Source organism: Salvia hispanica, chromosome 2 (genome assembly GCF_023119035.1).
Source record: "Salvia hispanica cultivar TCC Black 2014 chromosome 2, UniMelb_Shisp_WGS_1.0, whole genome shotgun sequence".
NCBI lineage: Eukaryota > Viridiplantae > Streptophyta > Magnoliopsida > Lamiales > Lamiaceae > Salvia > Salvia hispanica.
In genome coordinates this window covers 3,015,314-3,036,800 of record NC_062966.1, presented here as the reverse complement: position 1 = coordinate 3,036,800, position 21,487 = coordinate 3,015,314, and the positions used below count along the sequence as shown (strand labels likewise).

Sequence of the window (21,487 nt, the reverse complement as noted above, 5' to 3'; positions counted from 1 at the left end):
GTATTAACTTTAGACTGTGTCTGGGTCTCAATTAATATTTCATTGTGGAGTAAATTTTTTAACTTTAGACTGTGTGTGGGTCTCAATCAATATTACTCCCTCCATCCCGCTTTAGAAGTTCTGGTTGATTAATCTTGGACGTCCCGTTTTAGGAGTCTCGGTTGAGATAAATTAATAAAAAATGCTTACAAAGTGTTAAAAGTGGGTCCCAACATCCACTACAACTAATAAAAAAGTGTTAAAAGTGGGTCCCAACATCCACTACAACTAATAAAAAAGTGTTAAAAGTGGATCCCAACATCCACTATAACATTTATTTATTGGACACTCAATTAAAAGTGGGTCCCAACATCCACTACAATATTTATTTATTACACACTCAAATACTTTTTTCTTAAAACATGTGCCCGACTCAACCGGGACTCCTAAAATGGGATATAGGGAGTAGTTTTTTTTTTAACTTTGAGTTTAGACTATGTGTAGGTCTCAACCAATAGTAGAAGGTATCCTGAATTTGTCGTCTACTGCCTAGTAGTTTTATACGGAAAAGGTAGAGCTTCCGTGTTATATATAAGAGTGAAATTCATAGCATAAATGGCATATTGAAGTTTGATCTTTCGTGAAGCATTTCAATTTCATACGTCTCCACAGCTGCAAAAAGCACACAAATTCCAGCTGTGCACAAAAAGTCCAATATAGTCGACGCTGCTGATTTCATTCCACAGGTTCATCCCAATCCCCAAGAGCTGTGTCAGCAACGCATCACTACCGTGAAACTAAGTATACGTATAAACGTATAAACGTAAAAATAAATTTGTGTGTGTGATATCGGAAATTGAGTTCGTATTTGTTTGATTGATAGTATTGATTTGCTCACCTCAGTAGAAGTTCGTCGATCGTGTGTTCGGAAATGGCGAAAGCTGGTGGCGTAGTCGGTTTTGTGGGGTTGGATGACATTTCTCTGGAATTGGCTGCTTCTCTTCTCCGCTCTGGCTATTCTGTTCAGGCGTTTGAGGTTTCCACATTCATTTCTCTCCATCTCTCCATTTCGGTTTCTGCTGCTCAATTATTCTGTTTTTTTGTTGTGAATTTGACGTACGGAATCAATTGGACGGAGTTCACAAGTTTGATTAAATTTATTTAGATAAACCTGTTTTGTGGTATGCATGCAGAGAGTTTGATGAGCAGTAGTTAGGTGAGAGGTCAAATTAGTCAGTTATAGTAGTCGATTAGTGGCGTCGTTGCGATTTGCTTCGATGAGATCATTGATTTCAGTCTCATATTGATGTTTATCATCACACTGTCTTCCTCTTTAACTATTAGCCGCTTTCAATAGAGTTTTTGTTTCTGATATCATATAGTATAAAATAATGTCATTTTCTGTTTGTATTTCTTCATTCATGATAAGTTAATTTATTCAACGATTGGGTATAGAATTTGTTCTTATTTGTTATCTTCAAAGTAACTCATGCCTGAAACCTCAACCTTGCAGAAATCCAGTAAGCTGATAGATGATTTCTCAAATCTCGGCGGTAAAAGGTGTGCCAATCTGACTGAGATAAAGGAAGGTTAATATTATTCTTATGCCTTTCACAGGGTTCTTCTTTTCATTTACCTTTCTTTTGGAACAAAGATGGAGTTTGCAGTATATTTTTTTTATTAAAACAGTTCAGATTTAGTTAATTCTTTGCAAAACAATTTTTTCTACCTATGAACTTGGCAATGTCTGTCTGGGATGATTTGTGGAGATTATGATATTTGAGGGTTATTGGGAATAATATTGCTCGGTTCTTCCGTCATTGAAGTCCAGGTGTCATTTGTGTCTCCCTTAAAATATAGTCTCTGCTTCTGCGACTTTCACTTGACTGCCTCATTGGATCTTTGGCTACATTTAAGCCACCCCCCTGAGTGGCAAAAGAAACAAAATTATAGAATGTCAAGTAGCTTGAAGCAATTTCAATATTTTTCAGTATACATCATATGCACTGATTAATTTTTTCCTCTTGTTGATTCATGCAGGTGTTAATGCTTTGGTCACACTGATTTCTCACTCTGATCAAATAGATGATATCTTTCATGGTGATGAGGGGATTCTAAAAGGTTCTCACAAGCTTGTGAACAAAATCCTTTACAGCTATGGCACCTTAACTTTTGGAATGCAACTAATTTCTTTTTCACCTCTAAATTCCAGGACTTCCAAAAGATGTAATCATCATTATCCACTCAACCATACTACCTGTACATATCAAGAAGTTGGAGAAAAGTCTTACAGGCAAATTACATTCAATATGCATATTGTTTTTGTAAATGTGTTATTGTATTCTTATACATATATAAATGGTTTGTTAAATGTTTTTCCACATGTAATGTATTTAATGCCCATATATATGAATTTAATTAAAATATAGCTAAACTGCTGATGACCGATAAGTCATAAGGACTGAGTTTTCAGTATTTATTTTTATCTTTTGTCTGTTCTGGGTACTGAAACACCACAGGTCTTAGGGCCATATAAAGAGGAGAAAAGGAAAGAACTAGATACATACAGTAATAAAAGCCAATGGTAATTTGCAGATATTATTATGACAAAGATGAGTTATGTAGTTTTCATTAGTCATTTCTTTAATGCAAGGATAGCCATATTCTGCTCATTCATTCTACTTTCTTTTTCTGTCGGTTTGTAGATAACAGGTTGTTAAGAAAATATTCTTGTTTGTCTAATTTATTACTCTAAGCTCTAATCTTCATAAGCTTAAAATAGCACCATGACTTCAAAATGCATATAAGACTTAGGTAGATTCTTTCCCATTCCAGTAATTGTCAAGGTATAAAGTTCCAGATGAAGATCATGATAGTATGAATGGCAGACTCAATCGGATAAAATCCTAAACTTTACCTATGCATGTTGGCATGTATTTCATGTTCTGTTATTTATTTTAGTTTTTGCAATTGCAGAGGATCATCATGTTGCAAATGTTGTTGATATGTATGCCTTCAAAGCAGTCTCTGAAGTCTCGCATGGAAATGTCATGGTAAAACTTTGAAGCGATTTTCAATGTATTATTATTATATTCAAATCCACACCCATACATGCTCAACTGTATCTCCTTTGGGTTGATTATTTATCTTCAGATTATTTCCTCTGGACTATCAGAGTCGACCTCTAGGGCAAAGCCTTTCCTTTCAGGTTCAGTTTTCCTTTTCCCTTATGCACTTGGTGTTAAGCAATTTCTTTCCAGCATCACGTGGAAATTGTAATTTACACAATCATCTCAAATCTGAGTCCAGCGTTTATTTTTTGAGCAGCTATGGGCAAGAAACTTTTCTCATTTGAGGGTGATGTAGGTGCAGGCAGGTGTGCTTAATTATGGGCCCTAGAGCTGTTCATTTTAAATAATACTATTACTAATTCCTTAAACCATTTATCAGAACAAAGATCTAATGTTTGACTTTTCTCTGAAAGAAATGGGTACACAAATCGTTATTGTATCATGATCATGGTTTAATTAGATTATTATCATACTTGTTTCCTGTATTAATTTTTCCTACTTTGCTGGCAGCAAAAGTAAAATGATAATTGAGCTTCTTGAAGGAATTCACCTCGTAGCTTCTCTTGAAGCCATTTCACTGAGTACCCAAGCTGGTATACATCCACAGACAGTATATGATATTGTCTCTAACGCAGCTGGAAACTCATGGTGATTATTTATATCTTGTCCATTATTTCACTTCCAGGCATCGGGAATCACATTTATTCGCTCTTTTTTTTCGGAATCCTGATTAAATTGATAATATTGAAGCACATATTATTTGCTCTTTTTTTTCCTGAATCCTGACACTAAAGAGGGCTCGCTCACTGTGTTTTGTCACTTCCCCTTCTTCAGAAAAATTTCTAATGTCTCTTGATACTAGATAGTTCCATTTACTAGTGTTCTAAACTAGAATTATCTATCATGTGAATGTAACTTGTTCCTGTCATCTCTATGCTTATGACATAACATTATTTCCTTACATCCGGATACATTATAGGCATATCAGTTGAATCTTTTGAGGGTATGTTTGAGAAAAACTGATGAATTATGAGCATTATCTATGGGTTTCACTCTGCAGTTTCATCTGAAAAGGCTGGCTGGTAGACTTGACCTTCTTTCTATATATTTTTTGTGGGTTAGTTGCGCCAAAAATGTGGTTAACTACTCCTTTTCAGTATAAGTAACCGAAGAGTCTCTTGTTTAGGAATCAGAATCAGCCTGGTATGTACTGTCAAGGTGACCCTTTTCAGTTAGTTTACACCATGACATGTTGAATAGGATTAGGAATAAAGTTGCAAATATGCTACTGTCAAAACTTATGTGATTCATATACAAAAAGGGTAAAGTGTCATGGTGGGTTATCGTTGCAGCAGTCTGTTCGTCATCATGGTTTGAACAGTATAGTTAAATAGTTAAATTTCTTAGGATCAAGAAGCATCTTTAGTTGAGTTGTGAGATGTTTCGTTAGGAGTCGCTTGAATTCAAGGCTATCATTTTTCTTTTGGTTCAAGAGGTGCTAGAGAATGACTTGTGCTAAGGGCTAGGATGTTACCAATGATTTTGGTATTATTGCTCCCTTGGTAAAATTCTCTGATTTTCTAATCCAGTCAGAAAATTCAGCTACATCTATTCTGACATCTGCTACTATGAACTCCCAACAGGAATAGTTCTGTAATAAATAAAGCTAGATTGCAATAGGTGATAAAATAAACATCCTCCATTTAGATGTAATTATTCTTTGTTCATGTGTTTGTCCTGTTATTTTTTCTGTACCTACACATTGTTAACATTTTCTGGGTAAAGGATAAGTTAGATTTGTATACAACAATGGCAGCCAAATTTCCGTTCTGGTCTTCTAAATCTGCATTTTCTTGTTTTATTATGAACTAATTTTCTGAAGTTTATAAATCCCTCTGACTGGTCTTGTGGTTTTTGTCTTCCAAATGTTTTTCAGGATCTTCAAAAATTACATCCCCGATCTGTTACAGAGCAATCCGTCAACCTCTCATCTCTTCTCTACTTTTAACAAAAGCATGGTAAGATAGCAAACTTATTTTTATATGAAAGGTTCTTGTATCACTACTTTATCCTGCATGCATGTGCACATGCACAGGATACACATGACAATTGCACATTCCGGAGTCATTCCATTGACATATGCTTGTCAGAACTCATCCAATTTGTTTAAGCTCGATAAATATCTGTAGATGTATATGACAGAAGACTAGCTAGTACTCTTATCCATCATCTGGAGTAGGGCTAGACTTGTAAGCTTGGTCTATAGTTGGAACTAAGATATTAATCAAATGTTGGCTGGTGTTTTTAGTTTTGGACTTCTTGTGTTGAATATTTGAGATGCTTCAGTTTTAAATATTACTCCCTCCGTCCCACATTTATAGTCACATTTAGTTATGGCACGGGTTTTAAGGAATTGGTGGAGTGTGTAATTAATGAAGTGAGAGGTGGAGTGTGTAATAAATGAAGTGAGATGGTGAAGTGAGATGGTGGAGTGTGTAATAAATGAAGTGAGATGATGGAGTGTGTAATAAATGAAGTGAGTTGGTTGAAGGTGTGTCCCTTTTGACTTTTTGGTTTTTATTTATTTATTTTTGTTTTGGTTTATTTTAATGTAGATAATGGCATTTGGGTGTAATTTTAGTGAATAATGGGGTAAAATTTTATATCCAAATATGGAAAATTCTAAATGTGACTCTAAATGTGGGACAGACTTTTATGGCAAAATGTGACTATAAAACTGGGACGGAGGGAGTAATTTATATGGTTGCACAAAAGTATAGCAGTCATTTGCATCTAACTGTTCTCCAGCAGTACAAGAACATTATCATCTGTATTAGGGATCTAAGGAGTATACTAGAAATACGTAAAGGTATACGTGAGCTATTTTACTTCCCCGTCTTTGATGAACCATTACACTGAACTAACTAGAAAATGCTAATGAATGTCAACCCTTTAGCCCAAGATTCAGGTCAACCCCTGGGTGAATTTGGAACTTCTGATATACATATAATAAAGGTAGAGGGTTGGAATTTACATGTAAGTACTAAGTAAACAAGTTGGTTTCATCACAAACAAGGTCAAGTAGCATAGAATTTATCATTCCAGCTGTATGTTTGTTGCTTTGAATTGTAAGGAGTAAGGAATTGTCTAAAAGTTTAAAGAATCACTAGAGAGAGAGAGCATGAAGCAGGGTTATTTTGAGAGTTCCAAGGATGACTCAGTTCTTTGTACAAAAAAAAAGGAAAAGAAAGAAAGAAACACAAGGGCTTCCAGTTCTACAACACAAAATTCCTGGAAAGGAAGATGAAAGGCTTAAAGAAAATCTAACCGTCAAATTTAAATATAAAAGCTACAGACTTATTTCATATCTCTCCTTCGTAGTCTAGAATACCGGAGCACTGATTTTGAATTAGAGTATTATAAGAAGAATGTTTGGGTTGTACTGTTCAGTGATCCTTAACTGTATTATTGACCATTAGTTTTGGTTGAATGCATATCTTTTGTCAACTAATCAGTCCGAATAATCTCCATCTGCATTTAAGGAAATAATATTGGAGATGGCGAGATCACTGATATTCCCTCTTCCACTAACAAGCGTTGCTCACCAACAAATCCTTGCAGGTATGGCATATATATCTTAGACTAAGTCTAGATTTATTCTACAGTTAGAATGCTATTCCATGCAGTTAAATTTAATATGTTTTAGGCTTAGTTTATTCATTATCTTTTATCAGGATGTTCTCATGGAGGGAAGGAAGATGAGAATGCCACATTGCTCAAAGTAAATGATTATATAACTTATTCAGACGCTTTCATGTTCTTTACTCTGAAATTAGTTATCTAAAATTGCATGTGCTGTCACAGGTCTGGGAGGAGTTATCCGGGGTGAACATCATAGGTGCTGCCAATGCAAAACCGTACAATCCAGAGGAACTGGCTAAGCAATTATCTGCCAAATCAAAAACTGCAAAGAGAATAGGATTTATTGGTCTGGGAGCAATGGGATTTGGAATGGCAACACATTTGCTAAAATCAAATTTCACTGTACTTGGTTATGACGTAAGTTTAGCTCTGATGTTACTCTGCATTCCTTCTAAAAATACACGAGTGCATGGCATCTTTACCCTGGATTGCAATGTTTTGGTAATTCTCATGTACTATATGCAGTTGGCTGCTTATGATATTTATACTAGTTCCCTCCATACTCTACAACTTGAATTGAAATTCTGTTATAATTTTGGAGCCTATGACTCTATCAAAACTAAAATTTTAGAATAAGAATTTCAAACATGGTCTCCGTGGTTAGTGCACATCCGATGTGTGAATCAACCATATAGAAGATGCATGTGATTGTGTGATAACTTAATGTGAAAATGTGGCTTCGACAGTCAATTGTCAATTAAACATATAGAAACTTCACTGTAAACTTTTCCTAAAAGTTGGCTACTTACAAGTTGAAAGAAGGTGTCTGTATTCCTGTACCTACCATTAGCAGTGTCTGAAAAATGAAAAAAAAGACAATCTATGGCTCTTACTATTTCCATCTAGAATTTTACAAAGCTAGAAAATTTGAACAAAGTATGAGATGTAAACTTCTGCTTTTTCCTCCATTCTGAACTTGCATGCCCTCTTTTAAGAAGTATCAAATTCGTTCTTAATATGGGTTGTTGCCCGGACACTGTTAGCTTTAATTACTCTTCACACAATTGATGAATTCTGAATCCTCATTTATGATAGCACCTGAGTGATATTATTAAGGCCTATGTACTCGTCTTCAAATTAATGATATAGAGCTTTAGGACTAAGATTCCCATTTGAAAATTGAAAAAATTTCAGAAGTAACAGAGACTTCCTTGTGTCTGCTGTGTAGGTCTACAAACCTTCATTATCTCGATTTGAAAATGAAGGAGGCATTGGAGGTAGCAGCCCTGCAGAAGTATCCAAAGGTACTATACAAGTTATTAAAAGGTGTGGGTGGGTGTGTTGGGGGGGGATGTTCATGAGCCTCTGTACTGACTTTACAAAATTTTACCATTTTCGAATATGGGGTTTTCTCTGTCTTACTCAAATTTGGAGATAGCTTAGTGGTATTAACTGGCATAATTCATACTACCTTGTAACCTGTTGCACTCATGGAAACCCATACAGCTAGCATTTTATATGATGTTTACTGACCATTGCATTTGAAAGCTGAAAAGATTGAGTACTTGAATTTAGGAAATCCCATACACCACAGTTTCAATATGATGTATTAGATTTTACACAACCATTTCTGACCTGATGGTTGTTTCCAGATGTGGATGTATTGGTCTTAATGGTCACAAATGAATATCAAGCTGAGAGTGTTCTGTATGGGAAATCTGGTGCTGTAGCAGGTATGGATCTTTGGTTTCTCTATTGGCTAGTGGGTGTCATCTCTTGATGTTGAGCCCTTGTATCTGAATATCTTATTTGACTGTTTCTTAATTTTTCAGCACTTCCATCTGGGGCAACTATTATCCTTTCATCCACTGTATCTCCAGCTTTTGTCAGCAAGCTAGAAGGAAGATTGCTAGGTAGGTCCATTCTTTTCCTTAGGTTTTCCTGAAATGCAAACAACATATCCTCTCTAGACATGTTAGATGATTATTTCTAAAGAGAATGAAAGACATATATTGTAGAAAAGATGGTCTGTTTATTATACATATATCATACCAGTACTTGACTCCATAAATTGGTTGAACTAAATTATCTCTTTGTTCATTTAATCTTTTCTGTTTCACATATCCTACAATTCAGTAGTCAGCACATGATAAGATTGTTGTTGGATAGTCATAAAAAAGAGATTGTAAGTGGACAGATCATAGATTCTTTGATGTTAGCTATGTACAACAATTCACAAAAGTGAACACACAGAAAATTAAGAGTTTAGTTATATTTTAGTTGGAATTAGTGATCTCTGTTTCACATGCTGAAGCACCATGTCCTTTATACTAAAGAATATTTTTTAATTGCTGCATAACTCTAATTCTTACAGATGAACAAAAGAATTTAAAGCTGGTGGATGCTCCGGTCTCCGGGGGTGTGAAGAGAGCTGCTGATGGAACACTTACTGTATGAGTATCAAATATATCCTATGTCTATCATGAAAGAGCCTTAATGTCTACATTGATTTTTGATTGCTATTAATAATATAACTCTTCATTTCAGATAATGGCATCAGGTACAGAAGAAGCTCTGGTGAGTGCTGGTTCGGTACTTTCAGGTTGAGTAAATTGTGCTCGATAAAATCTCTAACTTCCATCCTGGTTTTTAATTCCAATATATTATATTGAAACTGAAGGTATCTAATTGGTTTTGGAACAGCATTAAGTGAGAAGCTTTATATCATAAATGGAGGTTGTGGAGCTGGAAGGTACATCCAAATTCACTCTTGGAGATTTCACGAAAGCGTAATACATTGAATGTTTTCTCATGGCCAAAGTTCTCAGATTAATGACAGGGGCGTTCTAGAAAAAATTATAACCTCAAGTGATACAAGGGCATTAAAGAATTTGGTTTTGCAGTGTGAAACTTATAGCCATTGGGCCATAAGTGTCATTTTTAAAAATCCATGTTTTTGTCTATTACTATGAGCCGTTTTTCTTTATCTCTCTAAACTTCCATAATCCGGCATCTGACCTTATATACCCATTTTAATAAAAAAAAAAAAAAATCTGTCTACCAGTTGCATTTCTTGCACAAGTTCATGTCTTCCTTCACAAACAACTAATTTCCTACTAAGATCATGAAGTGCTTTATTGATATTCATGAAATAAATGCACGGAGTTTTTTGCAATAAGTCCTTGTATAAGTTTTGTTGTTGGTGTGACGGTGAATCACAACTTATTTGGTAAGACACTTCCCCTCCAACCAAAAGGTTGAGGGTCTTAGTCAGCATGGCTATGAGGATGAATGTGGACCATTATTTATCCTTTTTAAAAAAAAAAAAGTTGAGTGATTGGTGTTTCAGATGCTTGCAAGATAGAGGAACTAGGAAACCTAAAATGAATATGGCACGTTGTGCTGGTTTAAGAAATATGGGATATATAGCCTAAGAAATTATCATAATTTCACATACCTTGCAATAATTTTTGAGATAACTTTACATTAAAATATTAGGAGATATGTTACGAAACTGATACCCATAAAATTTCACTAATGAGTTCTTCCTTGTTTTTACATTGCACCATATCATTTTGATTACTGAATATATATTTTACAACTTTGTGCTTGATTATCTGGTGATATCTTCATGGAATACAATCCTTTCTAATGCAAGTTTTATAGTGGTGTAAAAATGATCAATCAACTACTTGCTGGAGTTCATATTGCATCAGCAGCAGAAGCAATAGCATTTGCAGCTCGGTTGGGCCTGAACACTAGTCAGTTATTTGACATCATCACATTGAGTGCTGGAACGTCATGGTAAGTTTTATACATATTTGAATCCATCAAATATTTTTCATGAGAACCAAGATGTTTTTAGCCTCATTGCTACTATGTGTTTCATTGTTTTATCTTGTACTCTTGTTTTTCTTATAATTGTTTCATTACCTTATGATTTTATTTGTAGTCCTAACGAGCCCCTTAATATCAGGAAAGGCCTTTTAGAAGGCTCTAGGTATTCATAATGGGAACCCTGCAGATGCCAATTTCTTTCTCAATATTTATGTTTTCTTGGTTCATCCCCTTTGTTATTCAGATCCCACTGAATGCGGAGTATATTTTTAATGGAAGCTCACCTATTGCTTTTCATATATAATCTGAAGCAATTCATTGCATACTGCCATAATGATCATTATCAGTAATAAATTAGCATAATTTATAGCTTATCCACCACAGGATGCTTGAGAATCGTGGTCCACACATGATAGAGAATGACTACACGCCATTATCTGCACTTGATATATTTGTGAAGGATTTGGTAAGAGTAAGACTGACTATTCTGATTTTGGGGTTTTACAGTTTATACAAGTTTTCGTTGTTATAATCTTGTACAGGGCATAGTATCTAAAGAAGGCTCTTCTCGCAAGGTTCCACTTCACGTGTCAAATGGTGCACATCAATTGTTCTTGTCAGGTAGGCCGATTGGGTTACCCTTTTAGTAAGTTATAGTAATAATTTTCTACAAAGTTGGAATGCATTTGAACCTACGGGAGTTATCCATGTGAGAAAGCATACGCATGTTTACTTCGGCATAGGCTTTGTTAGGAGGAACTCTAAATGACATAGCATATCCAACTGGAGGTTGTGGACATTGAATAGGAACAAATCTTTGAGAGGTTACATTGTTTTAGTCCAAACATGATCACAATTCCAAAATTCTGACCATAACCTTGGAGTGTACAGAGTTGTATATTTGGACTAACCATAAGTTTTGCTGTTCTTATGAATGTATTTGTCTGTGTTACATACTGAACTATGTTGGTCCAAAATTTTCTTTTCATTTTTTATTTTGATTATTATTGCTATTTGTTTTCGTCTTTGTTTATTTTTTTATTTCAGTTTAGTTTGGGTAATTAGAAATAAAATACTGATTTGCTCATACAGTGTATATATGCACTTTGTGATCTTAATTACCTTGTGCAAATAATAAAATTGGAATGTTTGCTAGAACAGGTTCAGCTGCTGGATGGGGGCGAATAGATGATTCTTCTGTAGTAAAGGTATACTCTTACGATGTGTCTATATTGAAAGATTCTTTTTAGAATATTCCAAGTTTATGATAAAGTACTTATCTTAGTACAAATAAATATCAATAATGTTCTTATAACATTATAATCAATGGACATGCTTATATAAGAAATGTGTCATAAAAGATAAATTTGAATTGTTAATTTTTTCCATATTATACGTACTTGAAAGTTATATGTATTGTCAGCACTTCAGCCAAATGATTTAGTCTACATGGATAATATGAAAATATTATTATTCCCATTTTAGTAGTGTGTTTAGATACTAGTCGTGCTTTTGAGAAAGTAATCGTTGATAGTAAAAGCAGGTAATAGTTGTAATGAGAAGATAAAAGTTGAGAAGTTTGGTATCTGGAGTGTCTGCACAAGCATCACTATTTTGAACAGTAAATATTGTTTAATACAAACATATTTTATTTTGATTTTATAAAACTTTTTGGCAAAAACACTCTGATATTATCGTAATGTTAAACTATAACTGGGACCCAAACAGTTATAACTAGAATCATGTAAAATAGTGTTCGGGTGAGAATTCATCAAATTTCAAATATTTTACAAAAAAATTAATGACATCAAAATATATTTGGTTTTGTATAGCTACATAGTAGTTATATAATGTTATGTCCACGTCATATTAGAGCAGATTATGGCTATGTGTTATATACATAATTTACTGAAATCTGCAGGTTTATGAGACACTTACAGGAGTCAAAGTTGAAGGAAAACATCATGCTTTAAGCAAAAAAGTTGTCCTTGATTCTCTTCCACCTGAATGGCCGACAGATCCCATTGAGGATATAATTAGCCTGAACCAGAAAAGTTCAAAAACATTGGTTGTTTTGGATGATGATCCAACTGGGACACAAACAGTTAATGACCTTGACGTCTTGGCAGAATGGTGAGTCACAACTACTTACAATGTTCATTCTCACATGTACATAAACAGTGAGTCCAATTCTCAATTAGTATAATGAGCAATAAGTTCTTTGTTTGTGGAACCAGTAATGTTGCGTTATACTCCCTCTGTCCCATAATAGATGGCATACTTGGGAAATGGCACGGGATTTAGGAGATGTCGTTTTGTATGTTAGGTGGAGAGAGAAAATAATATATTTATATTAATGTGAGATGAAATTTTTTTCAAAAAAGGAAATGTGACATCTTTTGTGGGACAAACTAAAAAGGAAAGGAAAGTGTGACATCTATTATGGAACGGATGGAGTATAAGTTATGGGGGGAGGTAGATATCTGTCATAGTGTAAGCAGCATCTCTTATTTCGTGTATTGTAGTGTGTAAGAAAACATGACTAGTATGATGTCTACAACAAATTATGTACTACCCTTAAGAATCATGTGGGGGTTACTTTTTTACTGAACTTCTTTATAATATGCAATACACAGCAAGCATTAAGTAGCAGTATCATATATGCATTTCACTATAGAGTGATTCCATATTCCACTTGTAGTTAGTAATTCGCTACTTCTAGTTAATATTTTTAACAGTATGCTATGGTAACTTTGGTTTACAACTATTTTCTTGAGTATATACTAATGTTTTATTATTGTCGTTGTATTATACAGAAAGAACCTAGTACATGGCTTACATTGTAATTCTAACCACACATTTAACTCCAAATTACTTTCTAATAACAAACTCTATATCCTGTACCAAGAAAAATGATCTCCTGTGCATTTATACTGTTTGAAGACCCAGAAGGTTATAGCTAAGTACAGACTAGTTTAGTTTAGGAGACCAAAATGATTTTTATTTTTTTTAAGTTCTCGTGTTAATCAGTACCTGAGACTCTTAAAGTAGTGTTCCAGGCTTTATTAAGTGTGAATTTTTTTTTCTTAAAAATCAAATGTTAATTTGGTGTTACATAGAATTTATATTTATTCTTTTAAGACGTACTGCAATTATGAAACACTATGCAGTCATGTTATTACGGTTACACCATTGTGCGACTGGTTGAGGCTGGGAAGTGATAGCCGTGGATCTTTTGGTCCCTCCTAAAATCGCCTGCATCCAAGTTGCTTTAGTTTAGACAATCTCTACCAATTAGTCAAATTTTCTATAGTAACAATGAGGCTGTATTATGCTTTAGATAATATCATGGTTTAAAGAACATGGTGCAATCTCATGATTGAAATAGTGATTTTAAAGGCTCTCTAGTAAGAAGAGATGGAGGAAGAAATTTGTTTGATTTTTCCAGTTAACTTACCAAGTTCAGTATCCGCAGAGACGTACGGATATATTTTATTCTTTATATCCTAACACATTAAAAGTCTATTAGGACGTAATATATCTTAGTTTGACAACCTCTATTTCCATCTAGTGAGTTGATGGTATTAAGAGAAGGAAAACCAAAACTATTAAAAGAAAATTAACTTTAGTTATGATGTGGTGAAAAGTCATTTGTCATACTTTGGATAAAACAGTTGGGTGATGTTCTTGTGTGATTTCAGGAGCATTGAGTCACTTGTTGAACAATTTGGTAAAAGGTCAAAGTGCTTTTTTATTTTGACAAATTCACGATCAATGAGTCCCACAAAGGTAAAAATAGTGGGTTAACGGTTATCAAGTTCGTTTATCTCCAACATTGTCGTGCTATTTATTGGGTTTCTCTTTTTACAGGCTACTGAACTAGTTAAAGAGATCTGCAGCAACTTGTCTGCTGCTGCAAAAACAGTGGATAACACTAAGTACACTGTGGTTCTGAGGGGGGATTCAACACTACGAGGCCATTTCCCAGAGGCAAGGCCACTAAACATATGAAAAGGTATAACTTCCTGACCTTTATATCTCAAAAGAGCTTCATGCCTTGAATTTTGAATGTATAGGAAGCAGATGCTGCTGTCTCTGTAATTGGTTCAGTGGATGCATGGATAATTTGCCCCTTCTTCCTACAAGGAGGCCGCTATACTATTATGGATGTACACTATGTTGCGGATGGTGATAGGTATTACTCTTTCACTTCTGCTACGCTGTTTGTTGAATAAGTAACGTAACTAGGATCGTTGTCTCTGTAGTCTTATCCCTGCAGGTGAAACAGAGTTTGCAAAAGACGCTTCATTTGGATATATATCTTCTAATCTGAGGGAGGTAAACACATCTTTCTTGTAGTATTTATGACAAAAACAATATATATACCGTGGGCTAAAGTTCAATGTGCTATCTCTTTTACAACCAGTGGGTGGAGGAGAAAACTGGAGGTCGTATAAATGCAGCCAGCGTGGCTTCCATTTCTATTGAACTTCTAAGGGTGGGAGGGCCTCGAGCTGTTTGTGAACATCTCTGTAGTTTAAAGAAGGTACAGTTTCAGAGTAAAACCTGGAAGGCTAATTTCGATATAGTATATAACTAGTTTGTCATCTTGTCATCACAAATCAGCATGTGGAGGTAGAATATAATTAATGCATAACTTTCGAATGTTTTGATATAATATACTTATAAAATTATCTATAATCTAATATATTAAAAAGCTCTAACTAGTTTATTTCTTGTTAATGATTCTTCAAGATTTTATGCATAATAGACTGAAGATTAATATTAGCTACCAGTTCCAACCAGATCTCAATCTTTGCCTGAAAGATTTTCTTACGTCCTTACTAAACCACGAATATGGATCTCTTCGATCTCTATTGAAATTTTTACGGACTTTCTAAATCTCTCTGTTATTGACTGAAACAGGGATCTACATGCATAGTTAATGCTGCTAGTGAAAGAGACATGGCAGTATTCGCTGCAGGAATGATTGAGGTAGATATTTATATTTTCATTGTATTTCTTCCTGACATCTATACAGTAAATACAGAAGGCTGCTTCATCATTGGTCTGCATCTTTCTTGTAGGCTGAAATAAAGGGAAAAAGTTTCTTATGCCGTACTGCAGCTAGCTTTGTTTCCACTCGGGTTGGAATAAAACCAAAAGCTCCAGTGTTGCCACATGATCTAATGTTATCCAGGGAGAGGATTGGTGGACTCATAGTCGTAGGGTCATACGTTCCAAAGACAACAAAACAGGTTCAAGTTGCCATAAACCATAATTTAGTAATTACAGCTCTTGAGATCTCAGTATGAGCTAAGTATCACCGTAACATGTAGGTTGAAGAACTGTTGGTTCAAAGAGGTCATACATTGAAAATGATTGAGGTTTTTCAGCTCTCTCACCCCTTGTCTTCTATCAGTAAACTATGTGAAAGAGGAGAATAAAAAGTAGTGATTGTTATTTGCTATGATTATTATAAAATATCATACATTTCACCCTCCATCGCAACAGGTTTTGGTTAATAAAGTTGCTGAGAGCTCGGTAGAAGAAAGAGAGCAAGAGATTAATAAAGTAGCTGATATGGCCGATATATACCTAAAAAGCGGGAAAGACACTCTTATATTGACTAGCAGGCAACTTCTTGTTGGAAAAAGTGAGTCATCATCTATAGACATTATTTATTCCTTTCCACCCAAAATTGGATATCGATCTGTGTTTTATGACTTCTATCATATTCGACTTTCAGTCAGTTACGAAATATAACTGCGATTTAATAATAATAATGTAATAATAATAAATTATAATATTAATAATAATATTATTATTATTACTATTCTTAGATGCTGCTAGTGATCTTTACATGCGTGAAACAGATGCTTCTGAAAGCCTGGTGATCAATAGCAAAGTAAGCTCTGCATTAGTGGAGATAGTACGCCGGATAACTACAAGACCACGTTACATTCTTGCAAAGGTATGATGTGATTGGGTGCGCACATTGAGTTTCTTCTTCCACATTTATTCGATATAGATCGAATAGAAAAGTTCCAATGCTCAATAGTCAATTCTCAGGTAACCTGCATGTAATTGTTCTCTTTCCTCTAGCCTTTGTTTGCTAGTATACAGGATGAAGTAGCACGATGGTTGGTAGGGCCTTAGAGATAACAACAAACACTCACTTCAAGATTGGCCTTTTTTTTCGAAACGCACACGTTGTTTAATAAATACTAGAAATGTATGTCGAGGCTGAAAGAGAAGACTGTAGATTACAAGTACTCTTTTTAGGCCAAAAAATATGGGAATTCTTGTAATATCGAGTTTGGTCTTGCATTTATGGGCTACATTTCATTTTCCCCTTTTCTTTCACTGTTTACTGACAGTAACTTATTGACAATTAAAGAGTCCACGTAGGTATTGTTCATTTACAGATCTTCAATGTGAACAAGCCCTTAGTCAATTTTACCCACCCAAGGAGATGTAAGCGAATACTTTCTGCTCAAGGAAACAAACACTCAGTAGACTTTTATTAAGTCCAAGTATCATATTTGTAGTTATTCTTTTCCTTGAAAAGTTTGATGTTCGAGCATCCTTATTCCTGAGTGTTACAGTTTCTCATGACACCATGGTTGCTTTAACCTGATTCATTGCACTTAAGTGAACTAATTGTCTGTATGGTGGGCTCAGAGAGAGAATGTATTCATTCTGATCAATGACAATTAATAATATATAATAGGGTGGAATTACTTCTTCTGACCTTGCGACAAAAGCTCTAGAAGTAAAACAAGCTAAAATTGTGGGCCAAGCTCTGGCTGGAATACCCTTATGGCAGCTAGGACCTGAAAGCAGACATCCAGGCATCCCTTATATTGTATTTCCTGGTAACATGAGTGGCTAAAGATTGCAATATCAGCTATTGTTGGATGTTAATGGTTCAAAATTTCTGAAATAATGTCAACTCTCAGGAAATGTGGGTGCTAATAATGCCATAGCAGAAGTTGTGAAAAACTGGACACATCCAGGCAGGCTTTCAACAAAGGAACTTCTTCTTGTATGATCTCTTCATTCATTGTCATTACTCTTTTATCCTATGAAATTCTGACAATGTTTTGCAATTAAAAGAATGCAGAAAAAGGTGGATATGCTATTGGGGCCTTTAATGTATACAATCTGGAAGGGGTTATGGCAGTTGTTGCTGCTGCCGAGGAGCAACGGAGTCCAGCAATTTTACAGGTTTTAATTGTGCAATTGCACTTGTAACTAGCCTCTTTTTTTATGTGTTAGCTTTCCATCTCCTGTTATTCTGGTTTGAACTTCTTATTTAGTTGAAGATAACTCATAAGCTAAGATGTGGGTGCTCTCACTATTAAAACTTTCCACCATAATCTAATAATTAATTTTGAATTGTTAAGTCATCTGTTTTGTTTCTGTGAACTAAATTTACAAATTCAGCAGTAATGAAGACTTCTCTGTCCTCTAATGTCTGTCGTTTAGTGTTTTATGGAGTAGGAGGAATGCTTCTCTTAGAGTTTCCAAAGTTATATTTTACCTGTTGGGTTGTTAACAGCTACCTCTGAGTGATTCAGATTGCACTCACCTATGTTGTACCAAAGTTAGTCATCAATTAAAGTAAATGGAATTTGAGTTTCTCTACCCTAGGATATAGTTATTATTCTAAAAATAGTAGAATAAAAGTTAGGGTAACCATTGTTTTATGTAGCTATATGCCATCATTTATATGTATCAAATAATACTAAATTATATTTTCCGATCAAGTGGTCAATCATTTCTTATGTTTGCAGATTCATCCCGGTGCCTTCAAACAGGGAGGAGCTCCATTGGTTGCCAGTTGCATCTTTGCTGCTGAACAAGCTAGTGTAAGCAGCACCAGAAATTATAAAAAACTTGACCCTGAATGAGTGCATATGTTGAAACTCTATGATAGCTGTAAAGCTTTTCTCCGTGGCACAGACTCATAAGATTATCAGGAAACTCATGCTACGTGGACATCTTGTCTGAAATCTAAGCTATTTAGTTCTCATTGTATCGCATGGGAAACTGTTTTCACTTGTAATGTTATAATTGGTAACACGTTGCCACAACACAGTAATTACTATCCATCAATAAGGTTTTAGTTATAAATTCGCATTTTCTGTTACAGGTTCCTATAACAGTTCACTTTGACCATGGAAATTCAAAGCAAGAACTATTGGAGATTCTAGAATTGGTAAGCTTCCTTAATTTCTTCAAGTTTTAAATTCAGATTTTGGTCCTTCCTTTTAATTCGCCAAATTGTGGTCTTCTAGACTTAGTAACCCACTATGTTTTTATATGCGGCAAACTGACAGGGATTTGACTCGATCATGGCTGATGGTTCTCATCTATCCTTCAAGGAAAATATAGCTTACACCAAGTATCTTGCAGACTTGGCACATTCTAAAAATTTAATGATCGAAGCTGAGTTGGGAAGATTGTCTGGCACAGAGGACGATTTGACTGTTGAAGATTATCTAGCGAAACTAACTGATGTTAACCAGGTTCCTTCTTCCCCCTGCATGAATAATAAACGACATTAATTCTAAAACGAAATCCATGATTCAGCACAATTACAAAATGAAGGTTCTTTTCCTATTCAATGACCGTCAATGGTTCTGAGTTGTTAAAATAACTGTATGTTGCAAATTTCAGGCAAATGAGTTCATTGATTCAACTGGTATAGATTTTTTGGCTGTTTGCATTGGAAACGTTCATGGAACATACCCTGCTAGCGGCCCAAATCTGAGACTCGATTTGCTCAAGGTAAAGTACTTATAGTATACTTCAAGTGTTTTCAAATAATGATTTTGCTATATAATTAACAGTATATGACAATGATTTTGCTATTTGAGAGATTATGAATAAAGTTATAAATTGGTTTTTGGAAATCAGTTGTAGATGCTCTTTTTTTTTTTTCCGCAAAAAGTGAAGTTGCAAAAGCTTTAGCATACCTGGGAATCCATTTTAAATCTTTGAAATCCACTTTAGATCAATCAACTGAATATTGGGTTAGGTTTATCTTTATTGGGTTTACACTTTACCAAGCTTGTGAATCCATGTCAATTGTTTTTAACGAAAACTTGAATAAGAGAATAATAATATGATGATAGAATAGCTCGTCACATGCTATTGTCTAGCTCTCAATAATGCTAGTAGCCATGGGTATCTTTTGATTATTTTTTCTTCTGATTTAGTGTTTTCAAATATTGTCTACTGCTAAATCTGATCACTTTTAAGCTATTGATTCGTTGGAAATGCAATGACTCTTCATAGTGCATGAGTTAAAAAAAGCGCAAGCTGTAATAATGCTCATCAGCAAGTAGATGCTAGATTAATTAACCTTGTTTATTTCTGAACAACAGGATATATATGCTTTAACTTCAAAACGAGGAGTTCACCTAGTGCTTCATGGCGCTTCTGGCTTGCACAAGGATATCATTGAGGTAAGAACATCGCTCTTGGTAATCCTCTGTATTAAAATGAAGGTGTTTAGCTTAGTTTCCTTGTCTGAGTTGAGTAAATGAACATGCAGGAATGTGTGAGGCTGGGAGTAAGGAAATTCAACGTGAACACCGAGGTTAGAAAGGCATACATGGGTTCATTAACGAAGACTGAGAAAGATGTTGTCAACGTAATGACATCTGCAAAGGAAGCTATGAAAGTTGTGGTTGCTGAGAAGATGCATCTCTTTGGTTCTGCTGGAAAAGCTTGGTAACCAGCTCTTTATTTTCTTTGTTCAGCATTTTTCCTATCTGATGATGCCCGTAATTAAGGAATCTGGAATTTACTTGAGCATGTTTACATGAGATATGGAAGAAGTTGTGAATGTAATGAGGATGACTATGGATGCTGCGAATGGTTTTCAGTTGGTCCGTAAGCATATGTATCAAAAAACGTCAAGTAGCATAGTTGTTGTAACAATAACAAGTGACAGTGTATACATACACACTACGTACTCCTATGCTGCTTAGTACTCTGTCTAAAACATATAGTGTGGTTGCAACGATTACTTGTGATTAAAGTCATGACTAATCTTATCTATTGAGCAGTTGCATTTTTATCAAAAGCTTGGTTTGAGACAATGTATCTTGACCTGCCTTCATAATGGCAAGATTAAATTATTTCTCATGATTGACAATCTCACCTCACCTATATGACTAATTTAGTCTTAGACAAATCCTATTGTAGCTTATCCCATATTGTATCTCACTATTATCTTGTCCAACAAATAGAACACCATCTCAGTGGACTACTTATTGTGTATACATCACATAACGTTGATTCATCACCTAAGCCCGCAACAATAATAGAACACTAATCATTATTATAGAATTCTCGCGGAGTTAATGAACCAAAGGTCTGTGGATTGTATAGATGAGTTTCCTTAGCTATCTCTCAACTGTTAGGGTATTTCTAGGTCATTTGTGAAATTCCACCTCATCAAGTGAAGAGGAAGCGAGTCAAAGACTCACACCTGACCGGGTGTGAGTTGATGCAGCTAATAAGACTACCATCATCGTTATCATCAGCTCCTTGTGCAGATAATAAGACTACCATGCTGGGATTTGATGGCTATGTGGCGCAGCTTCTGGCATATTTTCAATTGTTGGCATATTTTATTAATTCAAAGGGACAACCTTGTTCAAAAATTCCCAATCAACTTCCGAAATTTCAGCATTTTTCAATGTCACACCTCTAAACAGAAGATTCTTAGTCACATCCCAAAATCTTCGCATGTGAGAAATATGGGCAGAAAAAGGGTGAAATTAATAGAAAGGGAGAGTAGAATTCTAAGGATCTAATAACAACACTTTATATCGATTAATCTAATAATTACTATGTCTTTATGTGTCTCGAGCATTGGAAAGAAGATGGCTAACATAGGTGATATGTCACACATTATTTCAAAATACCCGACTCGTGGA

At 34.9% G+C, this 21,487-nt stretch overlaps 1 protein-coding gene across 6 annotated transcripts; it reads left to right on the top strand.

Moving 5' to 3' along the window:
- The first annotated feature begins 598 nt into the window (after positions 1–598).
- On the top strand, positions 599–20,620 carry LOC125205071. 6 transcript variants are annotated; one of them, XM_048103879.1, is made up of 43 exons: positions 599–725; positions 883–1,015; positions 1,493–1,568; positions 2,020–2,100; positions 2,192–2,272; positions 2,956–3,032; positions 3,133–3,187; positions 3,307–3,355; positions 3,561–3,698; positions 4,987–5,068; positions 6,593–6,671; positions 6,785–6,831; positions 6,915–7,109; positions 7,921–7,996; positions 8,345–8,425; positions 8,525–8,605; positions 9,067–9,143; positions 9,240–9,294; positions 9,396–9,444; positions 10,359–10,496; positions 10,914–10,995; positions 11,072–11,150; positions 11,691–11,737; positions 12,451–12,662; positions 14,231–14,318; positions 14,400–14,519; positions 14,606–14,724; positions 14,795–14,867; positions 14,956–15,075; positions 15,456–15,524; positions 15,617–15,787; positions 15,869–15,916; positions 16,044–16,185; positions 16,406–16,503; positions 17,263–17,407; positions 17,492–17,577; positions 17,649–17,759; positions 18,329–18,403; positions 18,688–18,753; positions 18,875–19,063; positions 19,215–19,325; positions 19,925–20,005; positions 20,095–20,620. In XM_048103879.1, the coding sequence occupies exons 2-43, from the start codon at positions 911–913 to the stop codon at positions 20,275–20,277; spliced, it is 4,137 nt and encodes a 1,378-aa protein (XP_047959836.1). In that variant the 5' UTR covers positions 599–725; positions 883–910; the 3' UTR covers positions 20,278–20,620. The 6 variants fall into 6 exon arrangements, with proteins under 6 accessions (XP_047959836.1, XP_047959839.1, XP_047959838.1 ...); XM_048103882.1 differs by having other exon boundaries at positions 608–725; positions 886–1,015; XM_048103881.1 differs by having other exon boundaries at positions 636–725; positions 863–1,015.
- Positions 20,621–21,487: the final 867 nt, after the last annotated feature.

Excerpts from the sequence above, each read along its gene's own strand:
- LOC125205071 (XM_048103879.1), top strand. The coding sequence starts at position 911 with ATGGCGAAAGCTGGTGGCGTAGTCGGTTTTGTGGGGTTGGATGACATT. Across the intron at positions 6,672-6,784 it reads TCACCAACAAATCCTTGCAG|GATGTTCTCATGGAGGGAAG; the intron begins GTATGGCATATA and ends ATCTTTTATCAG. Across the intron at positions 17,760-18,328 it reads GGAGTCCAGCAATTTTACAG|ATTCATCCCGGTGCCTTCAA; the intron begins GTTTTAATTGTG and ends TTATGTTTGCAG.